At 32.2% G+C, this 21,847-nt stretch overlaps 2 protein-coding genes across 3 annotated transcripts; one reads left to right on the top strand and one right to left on the bottom strand.

Annotated features, from left to right (window-relative positions):
* The first annotated feature begins 2,188 nt into the window (after nt 1-2,188).
* LOC132748173 (uncharacterized) lies at nt 2,189-16,642 on the top strand. The gene is made up of 6 exons (XM_060737728.1): nt 2,189-2,354; nt 12,454-12,685; nt 13,898-14,106; nt 14,857-15,018; nt 15,342-15,441; nt 15,772-16,642. Exons 1-6 carry the CDS (start codon nt 2,306-2,308, stop codon nt 16,460-16,462), a joined length of 1,443 nt encoding a protein of 480 aa, XP_060593711.1. The 5' UTR covers nt 2,189-2,305; the 3' UTR covers nt 16,463-16,642.
* Nucleotides 16,643-17,828: 1,186 nt separating this feature from the next.
* On the bottom strand, nt 17,829-21,564 carry LOC132748172 (uncharacterized). 2 transcript variants are annotated; one of them, XM_060737726.1, is made up of 2 exons: nt 21,511-21,564; nt 17,829-20,370 (listed from the first exon to the last, which is right to left on the bottom strand). In XM_060737726.1, exons 1-2 carry the CDS (start codon nt 21,531-21,533, stop codon nt 19,170-19,172), a joined length of 1,224 nt encoding a protein of 407 aa, XP_060593709.1. In that variant the 5' UTR covers nt 21,534-21,564; the 3' UTR covers nt 17,829-19,169. The 2 variants fall into 2 exon arrangements, with proteins under 2 accessions (XP_060593709.1, XP_060593710.1); XM_060737727.1 differs by having other exon boundaries at nt 21,377-21,554.
* Between the last annotated feature and the right edge of the window lie 283 nt (nt 21,565-21,847).

Here is a 21,847-nt window from a genome sequence, read left to right as displayed (position 1 = left end):
AATTATGGTAAATAATAATAATAATAATAATAATAATAATAAAAAAAACGTTGCACGTGTAATTTGGGCTAAATTTATCTAAATACACATGTAGTACGGCTATGGTTACTTGTACTAAAGAGTACCAATTCAATTAAAAAATCAAATACCAAATGCAATGATCGAAATGGCAACAGAAACAACGAAAAACAACGATAAACGATACAATTTCGTGGCCACGAGATAATTAAATGATAAAATATTCCTACATGTAACTTCTGCCCTTTCGTATTAAACCAACCAATATTGACTTAATCGACAAGTCTTGATGCGTTCGAAAAAATATATATTTGTAGTAACCGATACTAGTAAATCAGAGCATTCGACAGTGGATAATGGCCCATTAATATATTTTATAATGACTTTTACACTCGAGTTAGAAATTATTGCCGCCCGTTTCTTTTTCAATATCTAATGTTTATATAATATATATTTCTTATTGGTAGAGAATAATCAACTTTTCCACTCCTTATCATGAAGGTTTGCCTTGAGATACCAACCACGGAGATGCCAGCCGTGGAGAAAAGAGCCATGGAGGTACCAGCCGTGGAGAAAACTTGTCTTGGAGATACCAGCAAAGAAGGCACCAGCAATAGAGATTCTAGTCATAGAGATACAAGTTATGAAGATACCAGCCATGGGAATACCAACTGTGAAGGTTCCAATCAATAGAGGACCAGCTATGGGGAAACATGCCCTGAGTTACTAGCCATAGAGATATAAGCAATGATAAGCAATGGGGATACCAGCCATGAAGTTACAAGCCTTGGACATACCAGCCATGAAGATACCAGCCTTGCAAGGAGATACCAGCCATAGCGAAACCAACCATAGAAATACCAGTCATGGACATACCAGCCATGAAGATACCAGCCATGCAAGGATATACCAGCCATAGCGATACCAACCATAGAAATACCAGTCATGGACATACCAGCCATAGCGATACCAACCATATAAATACCAGTCATAAAGATACCAGCCATAGCGATACCAACCATAGAAATACCAGTCATAAAGATACCAGCCATAGCGATACCAACCATAGAAATACCAGTCATAAAGATACCAGCCATAGCGATACCAACCATAGAAATACCAGTCATGGACATACCAGCCATGAAGATACCAGCCATGCAAGGATATACCAGCCATAGCGATACCAACCATAGAAATACCAGTCATAAAGATACCAGCCATAGCGATACCAACCATAGAAATACCAGTCATAAAGATACCAGCCGTAGCGATACCAACCATAGTAAATACCAGTCATGGACATACCAGCCATGAAGAGAAACCAGCCATAGCGACGCCAACCATAGAAATACCAGCCATAGCGATACCAACCATAGAAATACCAGCCATAGCGACGCCAACCATAGAAATACCAGCCATAGCGATACCAACCATAGAAATACCAGTCATGGACATAATAACCATGAAGATACCAGTCAAGAAGATACCAGTCATAGTGATACCAACCATAGAAATACCAGCCATGGAGATTACCAGCAATAGCGAAACCAATTAATAAAGTCACCAATTTAAAGCGTATTTAACTTTGCAAAGTCAGTTATGATACTCAGTACTGGAGAAAAAAAATCAAATTGAGCGCTTAGTCATTCTCCCTATTTTTGGTTATTTTTACGTAATATATTGGCATAGAAGAATCAATGTGTAAAAGATCACCACATTTTATTTAAAAGCTTTAAAGCTTTAAAAAAAAATCGAGCATCTTTGATCCCGGGGATTTAAGATACGCGGCAATGACTTTAAAGTTCACCTTTCAAACACTTAAAACAGGAAGGAATCTGAAGTCATATTTCCGAACCAAACAAAATGTTGACTTTGTAAACATAATAATCAAATAATGCCTCGCGAAGTTAACAAACATTGAAAAGAATTCGAAATCAAGTTTTAATATATTCAGTAATCCAATATTTATTCTACCATATCCTATCAGACTAAGACTGATTTTTGTCAATTGATAAATATTTACTCCAGCAAAGTTACTCTAATTACATTATTGCCTATTCAAAATTAACATTTCATTTTGTCAATATCGGAATTTCGAATCCGCATGCGTCTATTTTTATATCTGGTCACGTGATCGGTGTTGACATCACGTGACAATTTGTCATAAGTCTGGTTTACTGATTAGTTAATCTGATGTGTTTAGTTTAAATGGTACTTGAACGCCGTAGTGTCGACAGTTATTTATATGTAGTTATGCAGTGAATTTAAGGAAAACCTTTTCTTTATCATGATTACATATATCTTTATAGGAATTTACGTCGCTCTGCAACTGTCAGGTAAATTTTTTATTATGTATACATTGTCTTAAATTTTCATTCACCCCCTTCTCTATGCTTGTATATACTTTCTTTTTTTTTAAAATAAATATTTCAATTTTAATTACATAGCAGAAATAAAAGCTTACATGAACTCATATTTCTTTTCTGATACACATAATTAATATTTTACCGGCAAGTTTTTTTAATGTGTTATAGGGTAAAAAAGCTAAGTAAAATCAGTGTTATACGTTACTGGTTTGGGATCAGTTTTCATTTTCATTTGTTTTTATTATCTTTAAGATTTGTTTGGGAGATTTTTCAAGACATTCGGGTCTTTTTGAAACACTATCTTATTTTGAAATGATATGGGCCATTGGTTAAAAAAACATAATTTATATAACTTCCTTTATCGTTACAATTTAATCAGTGTCGAGTGTCGATTGAGAAAAAAAAATAACATACACAAATGATATTCTGCCTTTCCATCTCTCCCAATAAATAAATAAAAATAAAAAATAGAGAGATAAATAAATAAACAAATAAATAATAATATGCAATAAATAAAGAATAAGTAAATAAATGATTTAAAAAAAAATAATAAAGAAAGAAAGAAGAAAGAAAGAAAGAAAGAAAGAAAAAAAGAAAAAAAGAAAAAAAGTAAAAAAGAAAGAAAGAAAGTAAGAAAGGAAAGAAAGAAAGAAAGAAAGTAAGAAAGGAAAGGAAAGAAAGAAAGAAAGAAAGAAAGAAAGAAAGAAAGAAAGAAAGAAAGAAAGAAAGAAAGAAAGAAAGAAAGTAAAAAAGAAAGAAAGAAAATAAGAAAGAAAGAAACTAAAAATGGTAATACAAAATTAATAAAAATGAGATACTTAAACAATCTGAAAAAAGTGGAATGGATCAGAATAAATGACTTTATAAATGTATTTATTATTTGTTGTCTACTGTTTATCCAATCGTAGTGATAGGTTTAAACATTTATTATACGACATAAAGTTTTTGTTTTAAGAATTAAACACAATTACTTATTTGTCAGTTTTGATAATAAATAACTGTATAAAATAAAGTATATTTACTTATGATTTTATTTCATGCAATACGTATCATGACATTATATTAAAATAGCTTATCGGATTAGGGTTAAAATCTACAGGATTAATTTTCCGTTGTAAAAGATTCCTAATGGGCGGTTACATACTATAACGTAAAAAATCGTCTTTAGTTTTATAATTATGTATAAATTTTTGAATCTATTACTCATGGTTGACTAACATTATTATTACATTGTAGTTTGTCCCATGAAAAGAACTTAAAAATCATTTAAAAAAGCAAGGATTATCTCCGACTTACAAGGCATCGATGTGTTCTATTATGTTTAAAAATGCCCAACAGAGTTTCAAATGTATCATTATTAAGGTTTAAATCCATGAATAGTCATAACTGATTTGTTATACAAAAATGTCGTAACTCAATGAAGATACTATCTCAAGTTATGTCAGCTTTGCTTTAAACTAATGGCTAGATTTTACTACTGAATTTAAAAACAATGGGAATTATGCCGTCCGTTTGTAATAATATATACAGTATACATGTACATGTACGTATATTTATAAACACACACCTTGAAGTTTAAGTGTAACGTACTCGTAAAAAATATTTTCATTTCCGAATGAATCTAATATGTAGCATTGTCCTTTGTTTACATCTGTCAACTGCTTATTGATACAAAAAGATACTTCGTTTTTTAACATCTGCCAAGATAAATAAATCTGAACTTCTTTAATACATTCAAATATTGAGGTTATTCATTATCAAAATTTGTCAAATATTGTATGCAAAACAAACATCGAATTTACCCATAGGTTTCTACGTAATAATACAATAAATAAATAAATGAATAAATAAATAAATAAATAAATAAATAAATAAATAAATAAATGAATGAATGAATGAATGAATGAATGAATGAATGAATGAATGAATGAATGGATGGATGGATGGATGGATGAATGGATGAATGAGTGAATGAATGAATAATGAATGAATGAATGAATGAATAAATGAATGAATGAATAATTGATTAATAAAAATAAAGCAAAAGGGTACTTAATGATAACGAGATTCGGGTGGGGAAAGGGTTTTTGGGGCTCAGAGGTAAAGACGCAGTTTGTCCCCTGTGAAGCTTGACATTGGTTTCCCAAAGTAAAATGCGTGTATATAAAAATATAAAAGAAGATTCAAAATATTACAATACTATGCAATATAACGAGCAGCGTCAGGGAAAAATTTCTTTAACTTAGAAACGTTTTGATGTCATGTATATACATATACATTTGTAGATTAATTATCATTAGTAAAAAAATATTTCATATAATTTTCTTATAAACATATGTCGATAATTAAATAAACGTTAAGACAATTCTTTTACAAGAGCTGTTTTCATCTATAATAAAGTGGCACGAGAAAAAATGTGTAAAATAGAACTAAAGAAAGATATGGTAGGGTAACTTTTTATCACCTTTACTAACGTAACGGACTGTCTTGTGTATTTATTCACCTGACAACATTCAAACCAACCGAGACAAATCTAGAGAAGTTGTGATTTAAAGGAGGAAAGGGTGGGGTTTTCTTGCGTATAACGCTCGACCTTAAACCAAATAATTGTGAGTTCGTTATTAATTTATCAATAAATGTACATGTATTCCTGTTTTAGATGTTTTAAATTGGACTATTTACTTGTGCTGTACACTTGCACAGAGAATAAAAAAAACACTTTTGGGGTTTTCCGTCATGAAAGGTCCTCCGAAGGTCCTCCAAATGAACGTTCTATGTAATAGAAATAAACTACAAATAAATCAAATTTGAACAAGGATATGTGTATGTATGTACCAGTACGTGACACCAAGAAACAGTGTCAAGATAGACAAGTTTTTATGTATGAGCATATACCATTATCATGTACATGCCATTTCGCAGATGTTTAATGTACTTAATCACGACTTCTTTGATGTCAGAGCACGTTCTGCCGTTGAAACAATTAACACACATGTCGCAGTGTCTACATTTTACAAAAGTCATCAAATGAGTACAAAAGATAATTGACAATGCAGTATAAATAAATGTTTGTTTTAAATTTGCGTGTACGGATCGATGGCATTTACATTTGGTTTGTATAAAAGAACAGTTCCACGGTTTTCGGATTGTTTTGTGTCTACGGGTCATGGGAACTTGGTTGTTTGGATATTTATCCGCATGGCCGATGACATTAAACAATGCCTGATATTGAGACTAAAATAATATTTTTGTTCCCGTTGAGAAAATATTAGTGCCATCATTTGATATTTTCGATATTTGAACTTATCAAATGTCGATAACGTTATAATTCAATGTTTTGATAAAAATTCAATAGCAAATATGAGTGACAGATGGTGCAAAAATGATAGTGCATTTTTCCAGAAGAAAAAAAACAAAACATTAAGGCACATTAAATATCTTTTTCTTTCTATAGAAAATGCAAACGTTCTTGTGTTTTTTTATTGCTATAATTATTTGAAGTAAATAGTGATGAGTGTAAAATGGTTTGTGGCAACAGTAGGAAACTCAAAACAACATTTTGACCTCCATACAAACAAAAATCACTAAATTTAATAATCGACAAAACCCAAAAGAATATTCAGGTGTATAACCAACTTTCTAGAAACTGTATCAGACATAAAATTATTTTTATCACCATTATTATCATTATTATATAATTTATTAAATAAAATTTGATAAAAAAATACAATTCATTTTTTGAAAACATCATTTCTTAGCTTGACAATCACAAAGATATTGGTTTAAGTATTTTCAAAGATCTATCGTTTATGAATTAAAATACATTTATGACATTTAAAACTCCTTTTAACCTCCTTTTCCCTTGTAAGCAACAGACACCAACTTCCCTCCGAATTCCCCAACAAAACAAACATTTTCACCATGCCTTTAAATTATTGGAGTGTTCATTACACAAAGACATTACAAGAGGGGATGGACATTTGTTGACTTTTTAAATTATTGAAGGTATATATATACTTATATGAACTAAAACACACAAAAATTCAATATATTTAAATAAGATCAAGTACAAAGTTGACATGACTTTAATAAGCAAGGAGGTACTAAATATAAAGACAAATTTGTCTTAATGCTCAAGGAGCGACTCTTAAACTAATCGCGTTTTTTTTTATTTAATCGTTTTTAAATATATAATATATTTTTAGATTTCATGACCATCTAAAATGTTTAAAAATATCTAAGGATATAATTTAACATGTGGAAGTTATTAGGGACGAGCCGCCGAATTAAAATACCCTACAGATTGGCAGAATATACAAGTTACTTAAATGTCGTATTAGAGCAAGTTTCTTTTAACTGATTGTATTACATATGCAGAAATTAGCCACATATTCATACTGTTCAATCCATACCATTGGTGTTGCTTTGACCAACATTATATTTTGCACAACTTTGCTTTCTTCTGCAGTCTCCCGTCTCTCGGTAGCTATAGTCTGTTTTACTAGATTGATAGGTTTCGAATTTGTCATGATCTACGAAAACGCAAGACTGCGTCACATCTTAGACTAAGTCACATCTGGGACCGTAGAAATAAAATTATTAATTATCGCGAGTTGAACAATATTCAGAAAAAACGAAGTTTGTGCAAAAAAAAGTGGATCCAGGGGTTTGAACCCTGAACACATCTTGCATCATTCACCCGTTTCAACTCCCAAGTCTTTATAGAGCTTGGAATCTGCGGAAATATAAATATTTATTTTCTCAGATGTATTCATCGGTATGGGAATTATCGAGATCGATTTAACACCTCTCTAATAGGCATTATTATGTTCTAGTGTAGAAAGATTGCAGTTAAAATGGCCAATGTACAAACAAGCCAATAAAATCTCCCACGAGAATCACAACACTTAAAGTTAACATCAGTTTTCCATTAGCTGTCCATTTAGAGGTTATGAAATATCTCTTTTGAATTATAATACATCGTTAGCGAAATCTTAAGAGGCTGCACCGGCGGGGCTCTTGTATCCATTACATAACGTGTATCGATGCAACAGTTTTATAAATTGCCTGTTGTGAAATTAATCAATTTATCACTTAATTGAGTGCTTAAGTTCAATAAAATGAATAATCTGGAGTTAATGAGTTACATTCATATAGTCTGGTCTTGTCTGTTCTTGTTTATTTTGTCACAAATTCGGTCCCGCATGACGGAATAATGATTTTCGTTGCGAAACATAAACCATTTACTGCTGAATTTGTGGAACGGATTTGTCCTGCTTTGAATTTGAAACAATCTAGATGAAATTTGGGGAATTATAATATGAAATACTAAAGAATTACAATATGAAATACTAAAGAATTATGATATGAAATACAAAAGAATGGGCTAACAGTATAGAGCCTGGTCAGACTGCATGATGGCTAACCACTTCCGGTTCCATCAGGGTGAAGCCGAACACGGAAAAACTGAACATGTTTAAGCTCGGTGTGATTTAGCCTGGTCATGAATTAATAGCAGAGGTAAATAGATGGCATAGTCTTCTCACCGCCCCCACCCCGCTAGCACCGGTTTAATAACAGATTTTGTTTTTCATAAATGGTACACTGACTGTATCTGGTAAAAAATAATTTAATATTTTCGAGTCCGTGCCTCATACCGATATGAACCCAAAGAAAAATAAACAGTTATATGAATATAAATCATTTTTTAAATATACAATGGGTGCCTAGATATAATTAAATGACTTGCATTAATAAAAACTTTATGCCTAGATATTCCCTAAAATAATTCTTTATTTTTCAGTATCATACAAATGGTAATCTATTTGTTAAAAACAACATACAAATGATATTCGTCTTCTAAGCCATATTCCAGACATAAAGTACATTTATTTTACTCGTTGAATAATCATTTCCATATTCTTTTCGTATAAATTTATGCTTTTGTCTATGCTTCAAGTCTTATTTTCAACCTTTTTATCGAGTTCTGTAAATGATACTGTTATACAAACGTGTTTGAAGTAGAAAAAAGCAAGCACTCTGTTCAAAGAAATCACGGATCTTTCGATCAATCTGAAATCAGTTTGAAATTGAGAAAAGCTCGTTTGCAATTAAAAGGCTCTCACTGCGCACGGAGACTGCTCATGAGCGCGTGCAACGGAAGTAGAACACAATTCGCAGCTTCCGGCTTGGAGACTTTGGTTTCCATAGAAACCACTTAGCGTCTCCGTAGTGGAATAATATTCGGGAAATGGCGGTAGTTAAAACTGACGTGACAGCACAAATATTTTCCATTAAGGAATGATTTATTTGAAAATCGATAGAGAAAACGACGTTTTAACTAGGTTTCTAATCTGAAGATAAGGGAATTAAGTAAGAACGGATGACTTTTTCCTAAAAGTCTTTTCTAGACTTGACATTAACTTGCTTAGATAAATATTGTAAATCACGAAATTCAGGAAATTCATCCGTTCTCCAATGTCTATAGCAAATTCAGGGACAACTTCATGTAATGTTCGCATTTATTGAGTAAATTACACCCATTCAAATCCGGAAAACGTTTGATGCTTTGTAATTTTAAATTCGTTTTTAGTTTTTTCTCCATTTATGACATTTAATGCTTGTATATACAATACCATGTGCAATTTGTATAATTATAAAGCTATAAGAACATGCAAAGCATAAATCGTGAAATTCCATCCGTTTTAAATATGTGTATCTAAACTGAATGAAGTACTTTGATTTTCATGGTTTACTTTTTTTTCTTAACCTCTGATCCTCTTTCAAAATTCAACTTTGTTTAATTTCGCCCATTGTTTTCTCGTTTAGGACACACGCATTCTTTGACTTTGGGACCATACGCCGCTTGTTTTGGAATGGTACGAAAGTGTCACGTTTTTAAAGGTTACATAAAAAAACGCCATATGAACACATTTTCGAATGTTTCTAAATTCAAAATTTCACCATTTTTATGTTTAAATGTTGAACGGTGCTAGGGGGCGTGAGCGGTATCTTGCACTTTCCATTACCGTCCATGAACAGGCTCAATTAAACCGAGCCGGCAACATTTTCAATATTGTCAATTTGGTAGTTCTTTAGGGATTCTGTTTTTCTCTATTATACTTAATAATTTATAATGTCAATGGTGGGCAGAATTGAGATGTTGCGAGGGTGGTGTTAAGGGTATGGGTGTAGCTCTTGCATACACGTTGTATATGAAAAAGTATACATGTACATGTATACATATTTGATAAATGGTCATAAATTCAACAATTTCATTGAATAAAGAAAATTCAATTTGCACAAGACGTATTTATAATAATTAAAGAAATTTAAAACTTTCATGAATTTGATAACGGAATCAGCTGACTTTTGCGATATGATTCAAACTTACCGTCTTTTAGCTGGGGAGCATTTTCTCTTATCATATATAAACACTAGAGTCAAATATATCGCGATACTATATAAATATACCGTGTGCTCTACTGTTTAAAATGCAAATGAGAGTGAATTGTGCCGCGCAATGATTTCTACATAAAACAAGAGTTGTACATTTAGATTTACATACAGGTAACCAACATTTTGTGGGTTAAGGTTACATATTAAACTGAATACTCTTTAATCTTTCAAGATATATAACTTTCAAAAAGGAAATTTCAGATAATTTTATCAATTTTATCTTTGATTTAATGTTTTTTTTATTTTGTTTGTTGATTTTATTTATTTATTTTCTTTTTTTTCTTTTGGAGAATAAATGTTCAAAGATTACGCAACTAAATTCTTTATGGCTATTAAACAAAAGTTACAAAACATTTTTTATTAACCATATACAACACTATAATTTTACATGCATGCATATGAAAAATAGAAACGTATATCAATCAATAAATTAATGAGAGTCGATTCAAACATTGTCCGAGTAAGCTAATCTAACTGTTATGGAAAAAAAATTCTAGCACATGTAGATGACTTTAAATAAAATGTTTTCCAGAGATTTTTTTTATTCGTGATATGTATCATTTTTACAAAATATTTTGTATTGAAAAAAATAATCTATTGTAAGTCATGGGTTATGCTGCATATAACATGTATTACAAGACGGTGAACAGAACAATGCTAATATTGTGGTGTTAAAACCATTTTCCTTTTTCACAAAATTACTAAACCCTGAAAAAATATCATGCCCATTTCAAACAAGAAAATAAAAATAAATATAAATAAATAAATATAAAATTCTTACAGTTAAGAAATTGATAATTGTCACTAAAAATGTTTGTTCTGATGTACTTTTTATTTTACATGTAGGATTTGATTTGAAGTTAAATATTTCAGGCGGAAAAAATATCGAAGAAAACGAGAAAGAGGAAAAACAACCACATTTACATTTATGAATTTATTATATGATTCACAATTTATAGCTTTTAGTAGAGTCAATGTTTAAACATGTCTTTTTTCATTCCATAGAAAATATCCTCGTTCTCTTTCAGGCTTAGCGATTTCTCAAACAAAATCTAAAATAACAAAACAACACTGTGGGAAAGGGACCCAGATGCGATAATGTAATAATATATATACCAGTTATAATAGCATCATTCATTACATGTCATGAATTCCTGAACAACTCGTATATTTTACATACAGAATGTAAAGATTCATAAAATGGGAAACTCTATCCGAAATCAATATTAGTCGAAAATATGTATTTCATCGCCTTGATTTAATGCTTAATTAATTTCCGACATCTGACATCTGTAATATTAGAAATATATCAATTGAACAAAAATTTATTCCGTCGCTTTAACATCCTTTGAAGTATATACGGTAAAGGATGAATATACGTATTCATAAATTCCTGCGTCTTTAAATACGTATCAATAACTCATGCATATTAATACGGCGACGTTTGAATATGACTTTGAATACCCTATTGATAGCATACCCTAATATCATATCCAAATAAATTATTGTGGACGTGAGATTTATGTGCTCAAGACGCTAATAAATTGCCGTGTAATTCAATTACAGCTCGGAGTCTATTTTCTCAGTGTAATGTTGCAAAGACTTGTTCGAGAAAGTTATATATTCTAATCGTTTTTTATACCCACTATTTCATCGTTTTTATCTAATCTGAAGTTCGCAGCTAAAACATATAAACATATAAATGTATTAACAATCCTTGAAGATAATTATTAGTGTTTACAACCAAGTAGATCCTCTAAACATTTTTTTAGAATTAAAATAAAAATAAAAATAAATACATTTTACAGGCTTAATCCTTGCATTTAACGATCTCGGCCTTAACTGCTTTACCTTTCGTCACTTGGCTACTAGGAGCCGTGGTGAGTTTTTCATCCCTATTCTGGGTGCGCAAATATTTTTGTGAAGCACTGTAGATTTTTTTTGCTGAATGAATTAAGCCGTTTCCTTCAATAGACCAAATCACAGGGCTCCTCATACATGGAAACGCATGTTTTATAACAGGACCAAAGAACACTGCTTCATACAGTTAGGATCCTACTTTACTCAAAGACCAGCTACTTTATAACCGGATAAGACCCCTTTGTAGCCAATTCCATTGTTGTTTTGTCCATTTTTCGAGTTCATCTTGTTTTGTCCGTTGTTTTTATTAAATAATGTACATTTTGTACTTGCAAACGGTCACAAAGATGTGAACTAGATACGTGCACTGTAACCGAAAATATACTTGCTTAGTAATTTGCCTCATAAAAAACTAATGTCATGCGTGGGGAAAATCTATTAATTTAAATGCATTTACACATAACTTTCATCTTATTAAATAGTTTGAACTATTATTTTGACTTTTTTCCCTTTTAAACTTAACTTTCTTTAACTTTTACTGTAACTCAAATACGACACGCATAGTTTTTATAGAATTCTTGTGTTTATTACATAGACTGAAACTTGGAAGTTAAATGGAATCGTCTGCTTTGTGACGGTCAGCATATATTTGAAGATTAAGGGCTGTATTTCATACAAATAAAAAAAAGAATACTTACGTGCCACTGCATGTAAACGGTTGATTAAATATGTAAGTTTTTTTTTGTTTCAGAATGCAATCCAGGTCATCACACACCGCACGGATATATGACCCACTATTATTTCAACCGCCGTAAGGTCGAGGTGAACGACTCTCTCGTGCTTGAACTCACCAACAGATTCTTACCGGACTACCGGAAAGACTTCCTCACGTGCGACATCAACATTGTGACGTCACCGACGCGCAAACTCCTTGTGCACTTTTTATCTTTAGAAATTTCAGACAACGAAGAAGATCTTGACAGGTAAGAACGGAATAGAAAAGGTACAATGTTCAAAATTATTTTCAAACATACAAATAAGATAAACGTACTTGATGAAGGGGTATTTTACAAAAATATACTAGTAGCTTGTTCCCGCCGCCCCTGAATATATTTAAAGATACAAAATGGAAAACTCAAATGCCCCTAAATAAAAACCAGTAACACTAGTTTGAAATAATGACAGATATCCGCACCCAAACCCAACTTTTTAACTGCCCTAATGCCATTAAGACAAGTTGATTTGTTAATGAGTTCTTGTAAACAACTCGATTATTCTCGTATTTCATTCTTATCAGTTACAACCAAATAGCACCTTATTTAGTGTATCTCGAAACGTCTTTTTAGTTGCTTTTGTTACGCTGTTAGTTTGCTTCTGGTGCATTGCAAGTGTTCATCAAACAATTCCAGCTGTTTTCTGAGAGTACATTTAGTCACCACTTATGTTGACAATGTTGAAACTACTGCATCTAATCGCCATAAACACAGAAAAAAGTCTTATCAAGAAGCAAACAAGCGGTTTAATATGCCGTGAATTGTTAACAAGCGATAGCTTTAAGTCTTCAACATGTCCTTACACACTAAACGATAATGATAAATAGCATTTCTGAAATATGAAAGTGAGAAACATAAATATAGATGTAGGGTAATTCATTCAGATTACCTATCGAGTGTCAACATCGTCAACAAATACTTTATCTTTGCTTTTGGTATTTTTTGTCTTAACAGAAAAAATACGAATTTAGATAGAATCTAGTGTGCTTTTAAAAGCGAGCATTGCTATGCTTCGAGCGAAGTTTCAGCGGACATTGGTGTATGCTTTGAGCGAACATTGGTGTGCTTTGAGCAAACATTGATTTGCTTATAAATAGCAAAAGTTTGCATTGCTTTCAGAGATTATAAGGTTTGCTCTTTGCAAACTTTGGTTTGTTTTGAGCAAGCATTGTTATGTTTTGAATGATCATTAGGTAAATTAATTGAACTTTGGTCTACTTTCATCAAACATAGGTTAGCTGTGAGTGAATGTTGCGTTTGCTTCGGGCAAAAAGTTGGTTTGCTTTAATTAGCATGTATAGGTTAGCTTTGAGCAAACGTTGCATTTGCTTCGTTTGCTTTAAGCGAACGTTGTGTGTGCTTTGAATGGACATTTCAATAATTAACATAAATATTCAACATATTTTTAATAATGTATTTCAGGTTGCATATTTATGATTACAAAGGAGGCAATATAGCTAGGAAAATATCCCCAGCCCAGGGACTTTATGGAGTTTATGACAAATACTATAGTAAAGTATCTGGTGGGTTGTCTGACTACGTCACAAGTGGCAACAAACTAAAACTAGACTATCAAGGCAAACCAACACTGGTGTATGATGGTTTTAGAATCCTCATCACTTCTTTCAAAGGTAAGAGAAAACGCCAAATCTTCAAAATTTAATGATTGTGTCGTTAACTGTTCGATATATTTTAAATCTTTGTCCTCAGACAAGAAATGATTGTCTGTGCTTAAACATTACCATACCATGTGTAAATTGCAATAAAATGGCACACATTATTTCGACTAATTTAGATCGGAGTCAAAAGTAGGTCACTGTACGGCGGTCAATAAGAATCTAAATACATTAACCTGAGACGATTATGAAAGGAGGTAGCCATTTAAGGGCCTGTTTTGCCCTCCCTTTCCCGAATTTCGTATCCCTTTCCCCTATATCCCTTTACTTTGTGGGCTTTTTAATCAATCATTTATTTGTTTTCTTTTAATTTCCTTGTCTGTTACTATTATTTCTTTTAAAGTATCATTTCAGTGATTAGTCTGTCCGTGCTCTGCCATGAGCCCTGTCCTGTTTTGTTTGGATTCCTCCTGGGCTCCTTGCCACTGGTTCTTGTTGCTGGGTCGTATTGGGGTTGTGTTCATTGAACTCCGCCTTTACTTGTTGATCTTGTTTACCATATTTTGATTTTAATTAAGAGTTATTATGTACACTTTTTTCTGTTCAGTTTAATTTGCAACGACACACAGAGTAAATAAATCATTATGTTTGTTCTATGATTCCTCCATAATTTAGAATATAGTTTGTGAATAATATTTAAAAATACCAATGATCTAATACAGCTCCGAAAATTGTTATCCTACGGATCGTTGTTATCATTTTCAGAGTCACGTGGCGGATGTGGACCAGGCTATTTCCGGTGTAACCGGAAGGACATATGTATTCCTTTAAGCACGTGGTGTGATGGATACAACAATTGCGGCAATAATGATCTGAGTGATGAATTAAATTGTGATAAAGGTCTTGCAAACGCGTGGAAACCATGGGGTTAGAATCTGGTTTTGTTCTGTTCAAGCAAGTAAAAATACAAAAAAAAAACTTCGTCGATTAATAATATTCAATGCAATATGCACCTTGCTATTTAATAAACATTACACTATACATAAGTTGGATAAACAATGAATACATGGGCAAACGATTACAGTGAACATATTTTTATTTGAGAAAGAAAATGAAACAAACTTTTTGAAATCCCTCTTCCAGTTCAGGAGATTTTTTCTTCATGGGTCTATCTAAATATAGTTATTTGAAATCTTCAGATGTAACTATATAAATACATACAATAAATATGATGTCTGTATAATTTTCAGATGGACAGATAACCGCGGTAGTGGCGGCCTCGGTAGCATTTATTGTGTTCCTTCTCACAGCAGGAGTTATAGTTTTTGTCGTGATGAGAATTAATAAGAGGTATTTGAAAGCAATTATATTTTGTATATATCGTAATAAACTAGCTGTCGAGCATAATCCTAACAGTTTGTCTTAATGCATCATTCTTGACAAGTTCTCCGTGCAAATGAGACCTATATATTCTCCATCACTAACTGAAAAAAGCTATTAATGGACAAGTCAACTGAATCTAAACATATTGCTTTTTGTAATAAAAAGTCACCGTCGCGTGACTGTGCCGTATGTATAAACTAGCTAAGGCTTGCATAAAAGTCCATACTGAAGAATAGATTTTCACATTTTAAAGATAACATCAGTATGGTTATCAAATTAATTTTCTCATGCTTTCAGAATGGTGATCAACACAAACATTACCGTTGAATTTAAAAAGAAACGCAAGCCAACCCGGAAGTCAACAAATGGTGACGTTTTGACCCGCCTTTATGCACCTCCGTCTTATGAAGTCGTTGTCGGAATGGACGAGGAGCCACCTCCGTACGATGCTGTTGATTACGACACAGAAACTGACGATGAAAACGACATTTTAAATGAACACGTGATAGTGAACACCGAAGGCGCATGCGCGTCTTCACCGGAAACGGATGTTCAGACTAAAATCCGCATCACGTCTGCCTTAGTAACATGTGATATAGAAGGGAATCATATAAAGACTGCTATAGATAAATCAAACGAAGATTATGCTAACAATCAAAGTAAAGAGTTTCAGGAACTTACTAACTATAAATTGTGTTCATCCGCTGGAGAAAGTAGTTCAAATAGTTCATCTAGTCTAAGTACAAGAAAAGCTCAATTACAGAAAAGTGACATTGAAGATGAAATAGAAGTTCTAGAGAGTGAGGACAGTGAATCATCGAAAGATGAAAACTGTAATAGTAATAGTCCAAAGAAATTTGCCAACGGTAATTTGTTAGGAAACGGCCATATAAGTTCAGAAAATACCAACGGACATTTAAAAGTAAAGTATAAAAGAAGTCCTTCCAAGAGAGATGGTGATAAAATAGATTATATGGACAGTGACTGATATTTAAATCAACTTTTCTTTTAAATATGCAAATAGCTGTATCATGCCAAATCCGAAAATAGAACTCATTTCATAAGTCCATGTGGCAACATATAATGTTGTCGCTTAAATATTGCCTAATGTAACAGAACATTTTGTACAAATTTTCTAGCGTATTTTTTTGTAGTTAAATTTGATTTAATTAACTTGTGTTTATCACAATAAAAGTTATCAAGTAAATAAATGAGGATTTTTTAAAGCCGATAACCTACGCGAGTAGTAACGTGGTTTCATAATTTTTACATTTATTATATACTCGTAACACAGTGCATAAATTAAGTACATGCGGAATATGCTATTGTATATATAAATAGCACATGAATTTATGAATTATATTACATCATACGTTGTGAACTTAATTTACTGTCCAAATAATCCAAGTCGGGTACTATTAAAAAAATCATAATAATAAGTTAATTACGGGAAAAATTTGACTTGTTTGTAAATTTTTTAAGATTCTTCATTTTGCAGTGATCTTCAATTAATTCAAATATGAAAATATATGAAAAATATGTATGAATCTGAAAATCACCTTTCTCATGGAATGTTTACGAAGCTTAACCGAGACTCATTTACGCATCATTTCCTTCATTTAATACGGGAAAATAAATGAATAAAGTCCGTTGCATCTAAATGTTTTTCGTCTAAACATTACCAAGAAACATTTACATATAAACGAAAATAATTATGTTCATTGGCCTAGCGATCAAAGGGAGGTAAATTATTTACCATATAGTACACTCATGTTTGCATTACTTCCCCTATTAAAGTTTATCATCGGAATCTGTTTTTGCATTGTTTTATGGTCATCTGCAAAATGTCAGTCTTTATGTACAAAATGAGGGATATGCCACACAGTTCCGATTCCCAGACCTTTTCTATTTCACTGGTCATAGATCTTTATTACTAATGCACATGTGCATCAATATTTGCCTGCTCTGTTCAGAGCAAAGCTATTGGTGCTACTCTTAATAAACCAGCGCCTTTTTGTTCCCAGCAAAAGAACTTAAAATTCTGATTGTTTGTTTCTTTTAAGTCACGTCATTTAATCAAAAGCGCTGTCTCGCTGTCACGATTCAAAATCAGTGACCCTTAAAAATCACAAAAGCCCTAAAATACTTGATTTATTGCTTCGTCAGTTTAAGCACATTTTGGTCATACCTCGGCGTTCAGTCTGACAGGATTTTCTGTAATTAACAATTTCTTTGTAAGAGTGACACATCGTATGCATTCAAAATATTCACTAACAGACATAGGATGTATAGAATCATAATTAAGGCACTCTTGGAGTTACTTATATACTCTAGAAAGGACTCAAACGAACAAGTCAAATATATACTTTTTATTTCTATATAAACACAAACAATATAAAAGAAGCAATGACACTTAACAATATAATCACTCATTAGTAAGTAAAGGATTGATTGAATCCCGGATCTTAATCATGGATCTTAATTACACTTGATTTATATCACTCAGCCTGCTGAAGCCTGTCAAAAATAATTAGCAGACGACAATTTTTCGTTGAGCATAACTGGTTTAGCAGACGATATATTTAGCAGACGACTAAATTTTTAAGCTAGAATGTATTGAATTACAGAAGTATATTAATTTACACTGATATTATGAAATATTAGAACAAACACATACATGTAGGCTGAAGCACTTTATAATTTCAGAATCATTTATAATTGATTGACATGATGGATTATGCAATCTCAAAAGCCTATGAAAATAGTTTGATACCGAACCAGTACCCCAGTATCTTGTCAGGAACCATGTTGTTCGACTGTTATTTTTTAATGTCCAGCATCATTGGATAAAAATACATAATTAAGCAGACGGTATAAATTATATAGCAGACGACATTTTTTCCAGCATGCATGTGGTACATGAATATAACCTTACACTGATGTGATCAGTCACTCTGTGCAGGACCCTGAAACATATTTTTTTATGGTTTTATATCATAAATCTAACGCTCAAATGAACATTTATCAATATTGTAAATTCCAAAAAGCATAATTTGGAAAATATTAACGAATTAAACATTTCATGTAAATAAAGGGAGGTAATGAGATTTTTTTTCGATAAAGTCTAAGCCAGTTTTTTTTTCAATAAAAAATGAATGCAATAATTTTAATTTTTATATAAGCAATTGTTGTACATATTTAACATATTCTTGGATGTTTGGAAATTGTTTTAGAAGAATAATTATTTTCATATATAAAGCTTCGCTTAATTGTATGTTACATCCTTAATTACCCATAAGCATCATTAAACAGTCTAAAATGCATATCAGCAATACCGATCTCTAACCAAACAATCTAATAATCTAATAACAGAATCAGAACAATGTTCGTGTATACATATATAAGTTAGTTCTTCGTAACAAGGGCATCAGTATATTACAGGTGACATATCCGTGCAAAAGTTAAAGTTTTTTTTTAAATTGTGTTGTTTTCTTTTCTGGAAACTTCATCATACAAGTACATGAAGTCCTCGATTTTAGAAATCAGTGGTCATACATTCAGATAAAAACAGTATGGATTTACTGTTACATGTATATTACTTGGAAGTTACAATGTGACAATATAATTAGCACAATAGCTATTCCTTCGACTGAAGAGTAAATGTTCCTTAGCACATTTTGAGGAAAGTCTTTTGATCATCCTGTGTAAAAATACAACTCATGATCTATGGCAGATTTTGCAGCTTGACTGTAAACTTTTGGATCTTCGCCGTGTTCTCCAGCGTCCTTCGCCATTTCATAACAAACCTGCACGAGCTTGTAACAGTGCTCGTCTCTATCAACTTCAACAGTTTTGGCAATATGTTCAGTCCAATCTTTATCAGTGAACTCATTTTCCGAAAGAGGAACGTTTAGTTCCGGTGACCCCACTGCAACATATACGGCAAGGAGTACGGTCAAGTAATCTCTTGCAGTTTTTATCCCGTTTTCTTTTGACATCAATGGCATAATCATATGCAGGCCCCAAGCACACGTGACACCATGGAGAAGGAAGAAATCATTTCTGTTTGCTGCCAGAGCATAAACTGTCATACTCAGATACACAAGTCGTCTGCCAAATTTAACTGGATCCAGAGACCCGTCAGCGGTTCTTACTTCCGGTCCAAACGCAAGGGACAGAACCATGTCAGTGAGGAAATCGCCATGGTCTGTTAACATGTAGAACACACGTAGCTGAAATCTTCCTAATTTCAAGGGCTTCCAGCGATCTTCTTTGATAGCAGCTTCCATATTGACAGAGAGATCTTTTTTCAGATGAAGACTTTTAAGGGCTTCAGTGATGTCAACAGTGCCTTTACCGAACGCTGCAAGATCCTCTTCCGACTTTGTCATGACGATTGGCCGATATGAGTGGTACGTATACGCTAAGCCTTCCAATATGATTCGTTCATTTTGAACGGAATAACCATACCCAAGATGGATAGTTCCATGCAATGCCGAACCACAAAGACCGTTTGACACATCAGGGTACTCGTGTTTGATAAGTTCGTCGACCGTTTTGTATTTCTCCCTTAGTAAGTTTTCGTAGTGCTTTAATATTGTGTAATAAGCAGAACGCTGGCCTTTCAGCTCTTCGAAAGGTCGATCGTCGATGACGTCAGATTCTGTCGACTCCAATTTCGGAGAATACCATTTAATGAATCTTTCGATTCTCTCGTTAGGGACTCCAAGCCTGTGAAGAGCTACAACACCATGCGCAAGATGGTTACTGAAGAATCCTTTATATTCAATGAAAAACTTTTCAGTAGAATTTCGATCTAATGTCGACCCAATTTCCAAACTAGACATTCTTAGGCCTCGTTTTAAAATAAAGTGATGGAGATAGTGTTTGAAACACCTGAAACGAGAAAAGTAATTCTCAATATCATTTATTCATAATTTTAACTAAATACTCCTTAAAATATACAAAATTAACGACGGGTTGGTAAAATGTTAAAATCCTTTTGTTGATATTTGAGAAGGTAATATTAACTTTACTGGTAAGAAAGTTCACTAGTTTTGTTATAAACAGAATTAAAACTGTTCCATAAGATTTATTTGAACTTTCCATGATTTTTGAAGAAGAATATAATAGAAAACATTTTAAGTTAACAAAATCGGGGAATGGGTTATCTGCATTTGAATTTGACAATTTTGCTTATTCTAATAGTCTTAGTTATTTTTAATATAGATCTATATATTTTTTTCATATAATAAAGCTATTCAGTCAGCTTACGAAACGTCGGTAGTTCTACATTAGTGAGGGGCACATGGGGTCTTCGATCCTCCACAAGTAAAATCTGGAATCTCTGTATAACGTGCAAGTTTCTCATTATATGTTGTATTTACAGGCTAACTTCAGATAATTTGTAAATAATACGTTTTGTGTTAGATAAACGTGGAATATGGATCCGTGCAGCTGTTAAACGTGTACGCTATACCAATTTTGATGTTAATTTATATATTCCGGAAAGTTATAATATCCGCAATTTATTTCTACTACAATTTTGTAACAAACGACAGATTAAAATTATGATATCTATCACGTGGGGAACAATTTAAACGAAGTATAAACTTCCTATTTTCGGTCTACTTAAACTTAACCTTAATAATATTATTTTGAGTACATCTTATCACATTACAAGTACGTATAGTAAATAGCATGTCAAAAAAGGGAACATTTATAACATATAACATGCATGCATATCATCAATATATCTATTATGATAATATAAAAACACACAACTGAGAATCATATGGATGAATATATGCAAATTAATACAACACATAAATTTATCAATAAAAGAGATAAATACAGAATCCCTGAAAACATAACCAACACAAATATCAAAACAAATACTAACCTTAAACTGTAGATTCTCCTAATAGTCTATAATTAGAACAACTTTTCGCAAAACGTAGTTCGGTTTTTATAACAAATTTAAACTGGGTTAAAGATAACCAGAGCATATGTTAAATGCAAGTGAACAAACATTACCTAGTATTCGCAACTTTTCCCATTTATTTACACCTCTTAAATGGCGCACATAAAACTAAGGGAAGTAATCCTATGATTACAGAACAACATAACTTGGGAGGCAAATGGTTTTGTTGTTGCTGAGAGGTGTTACACTAGAAAGGTTTAGTATTTTGAGAAGTCTTACTTTGGAAAAAAAATAAAAATGTTGTAGTAGTTTAAACATGGTTTATTTCAAACAAGTACAGCATACACATTTACAATTTACAAATAAAACTTAATACAAGACATGAAATGAATGAAAAAGGATCAGAACCGATATAGGTCGTCTAGTTTTTATTTGCTTAAATTTGGCAGT

The sequence above is a fragment of the Ruditapes philippinarum genome, unplaced genomic scaffold (assembly GCF_026571515.1).
Source record: "Ruditapes philippinarum isolate M1 unplaced genomic scaffold, ASM2657151v2 ctg3175_1_1_1_1, whole genome shotgun sequence".
NCBI classification, from domain to species: Eukaryota; Metazoa; Mollusca; class Bivalvia; order Venerida; family Veneridae; genus Ruditapes; species Ruditapes philippinarum.
Note: the sequence above shows the minus strand (reverse complement) of the source record. Positions and strands in the feature narration are given on the sequence as shown.

Coding starts and splice junctions, on each gene's coding strand:
- LOC132748173 (XM_060737728.1), top strand. CDS start 2,306: ATGATTACATATATCTTTATAGGAATTTACGTCGCTCTGCAACTGTCA. Junction 12,686..13,897: donor AACGAAGAAGATCTTGACAG/GTAAGAACGGAA, acceptor AATGTATTTCAG/GTTGCATATTTATGATTACA. Junction 14,107..14,856: donor CCTCATCACTTCTTTCAAAG/GTAAGAGAAAAC, acceptor TATCATTTTCAG/AGTCACGTGGCGGATGTGGA.
- LOC132748172 (XM_060737726.1), bottom strand. CDS start 21,533: ATGGGAAAAGTTGCGAATACTAG. Junction 20,371..21,510: donor GGAAAAGTTGCGAATACTAG/GTAATGTTTGTT, acceptor TTCTCGTTTCAG/GTGTTTCAAACACTATCTCC.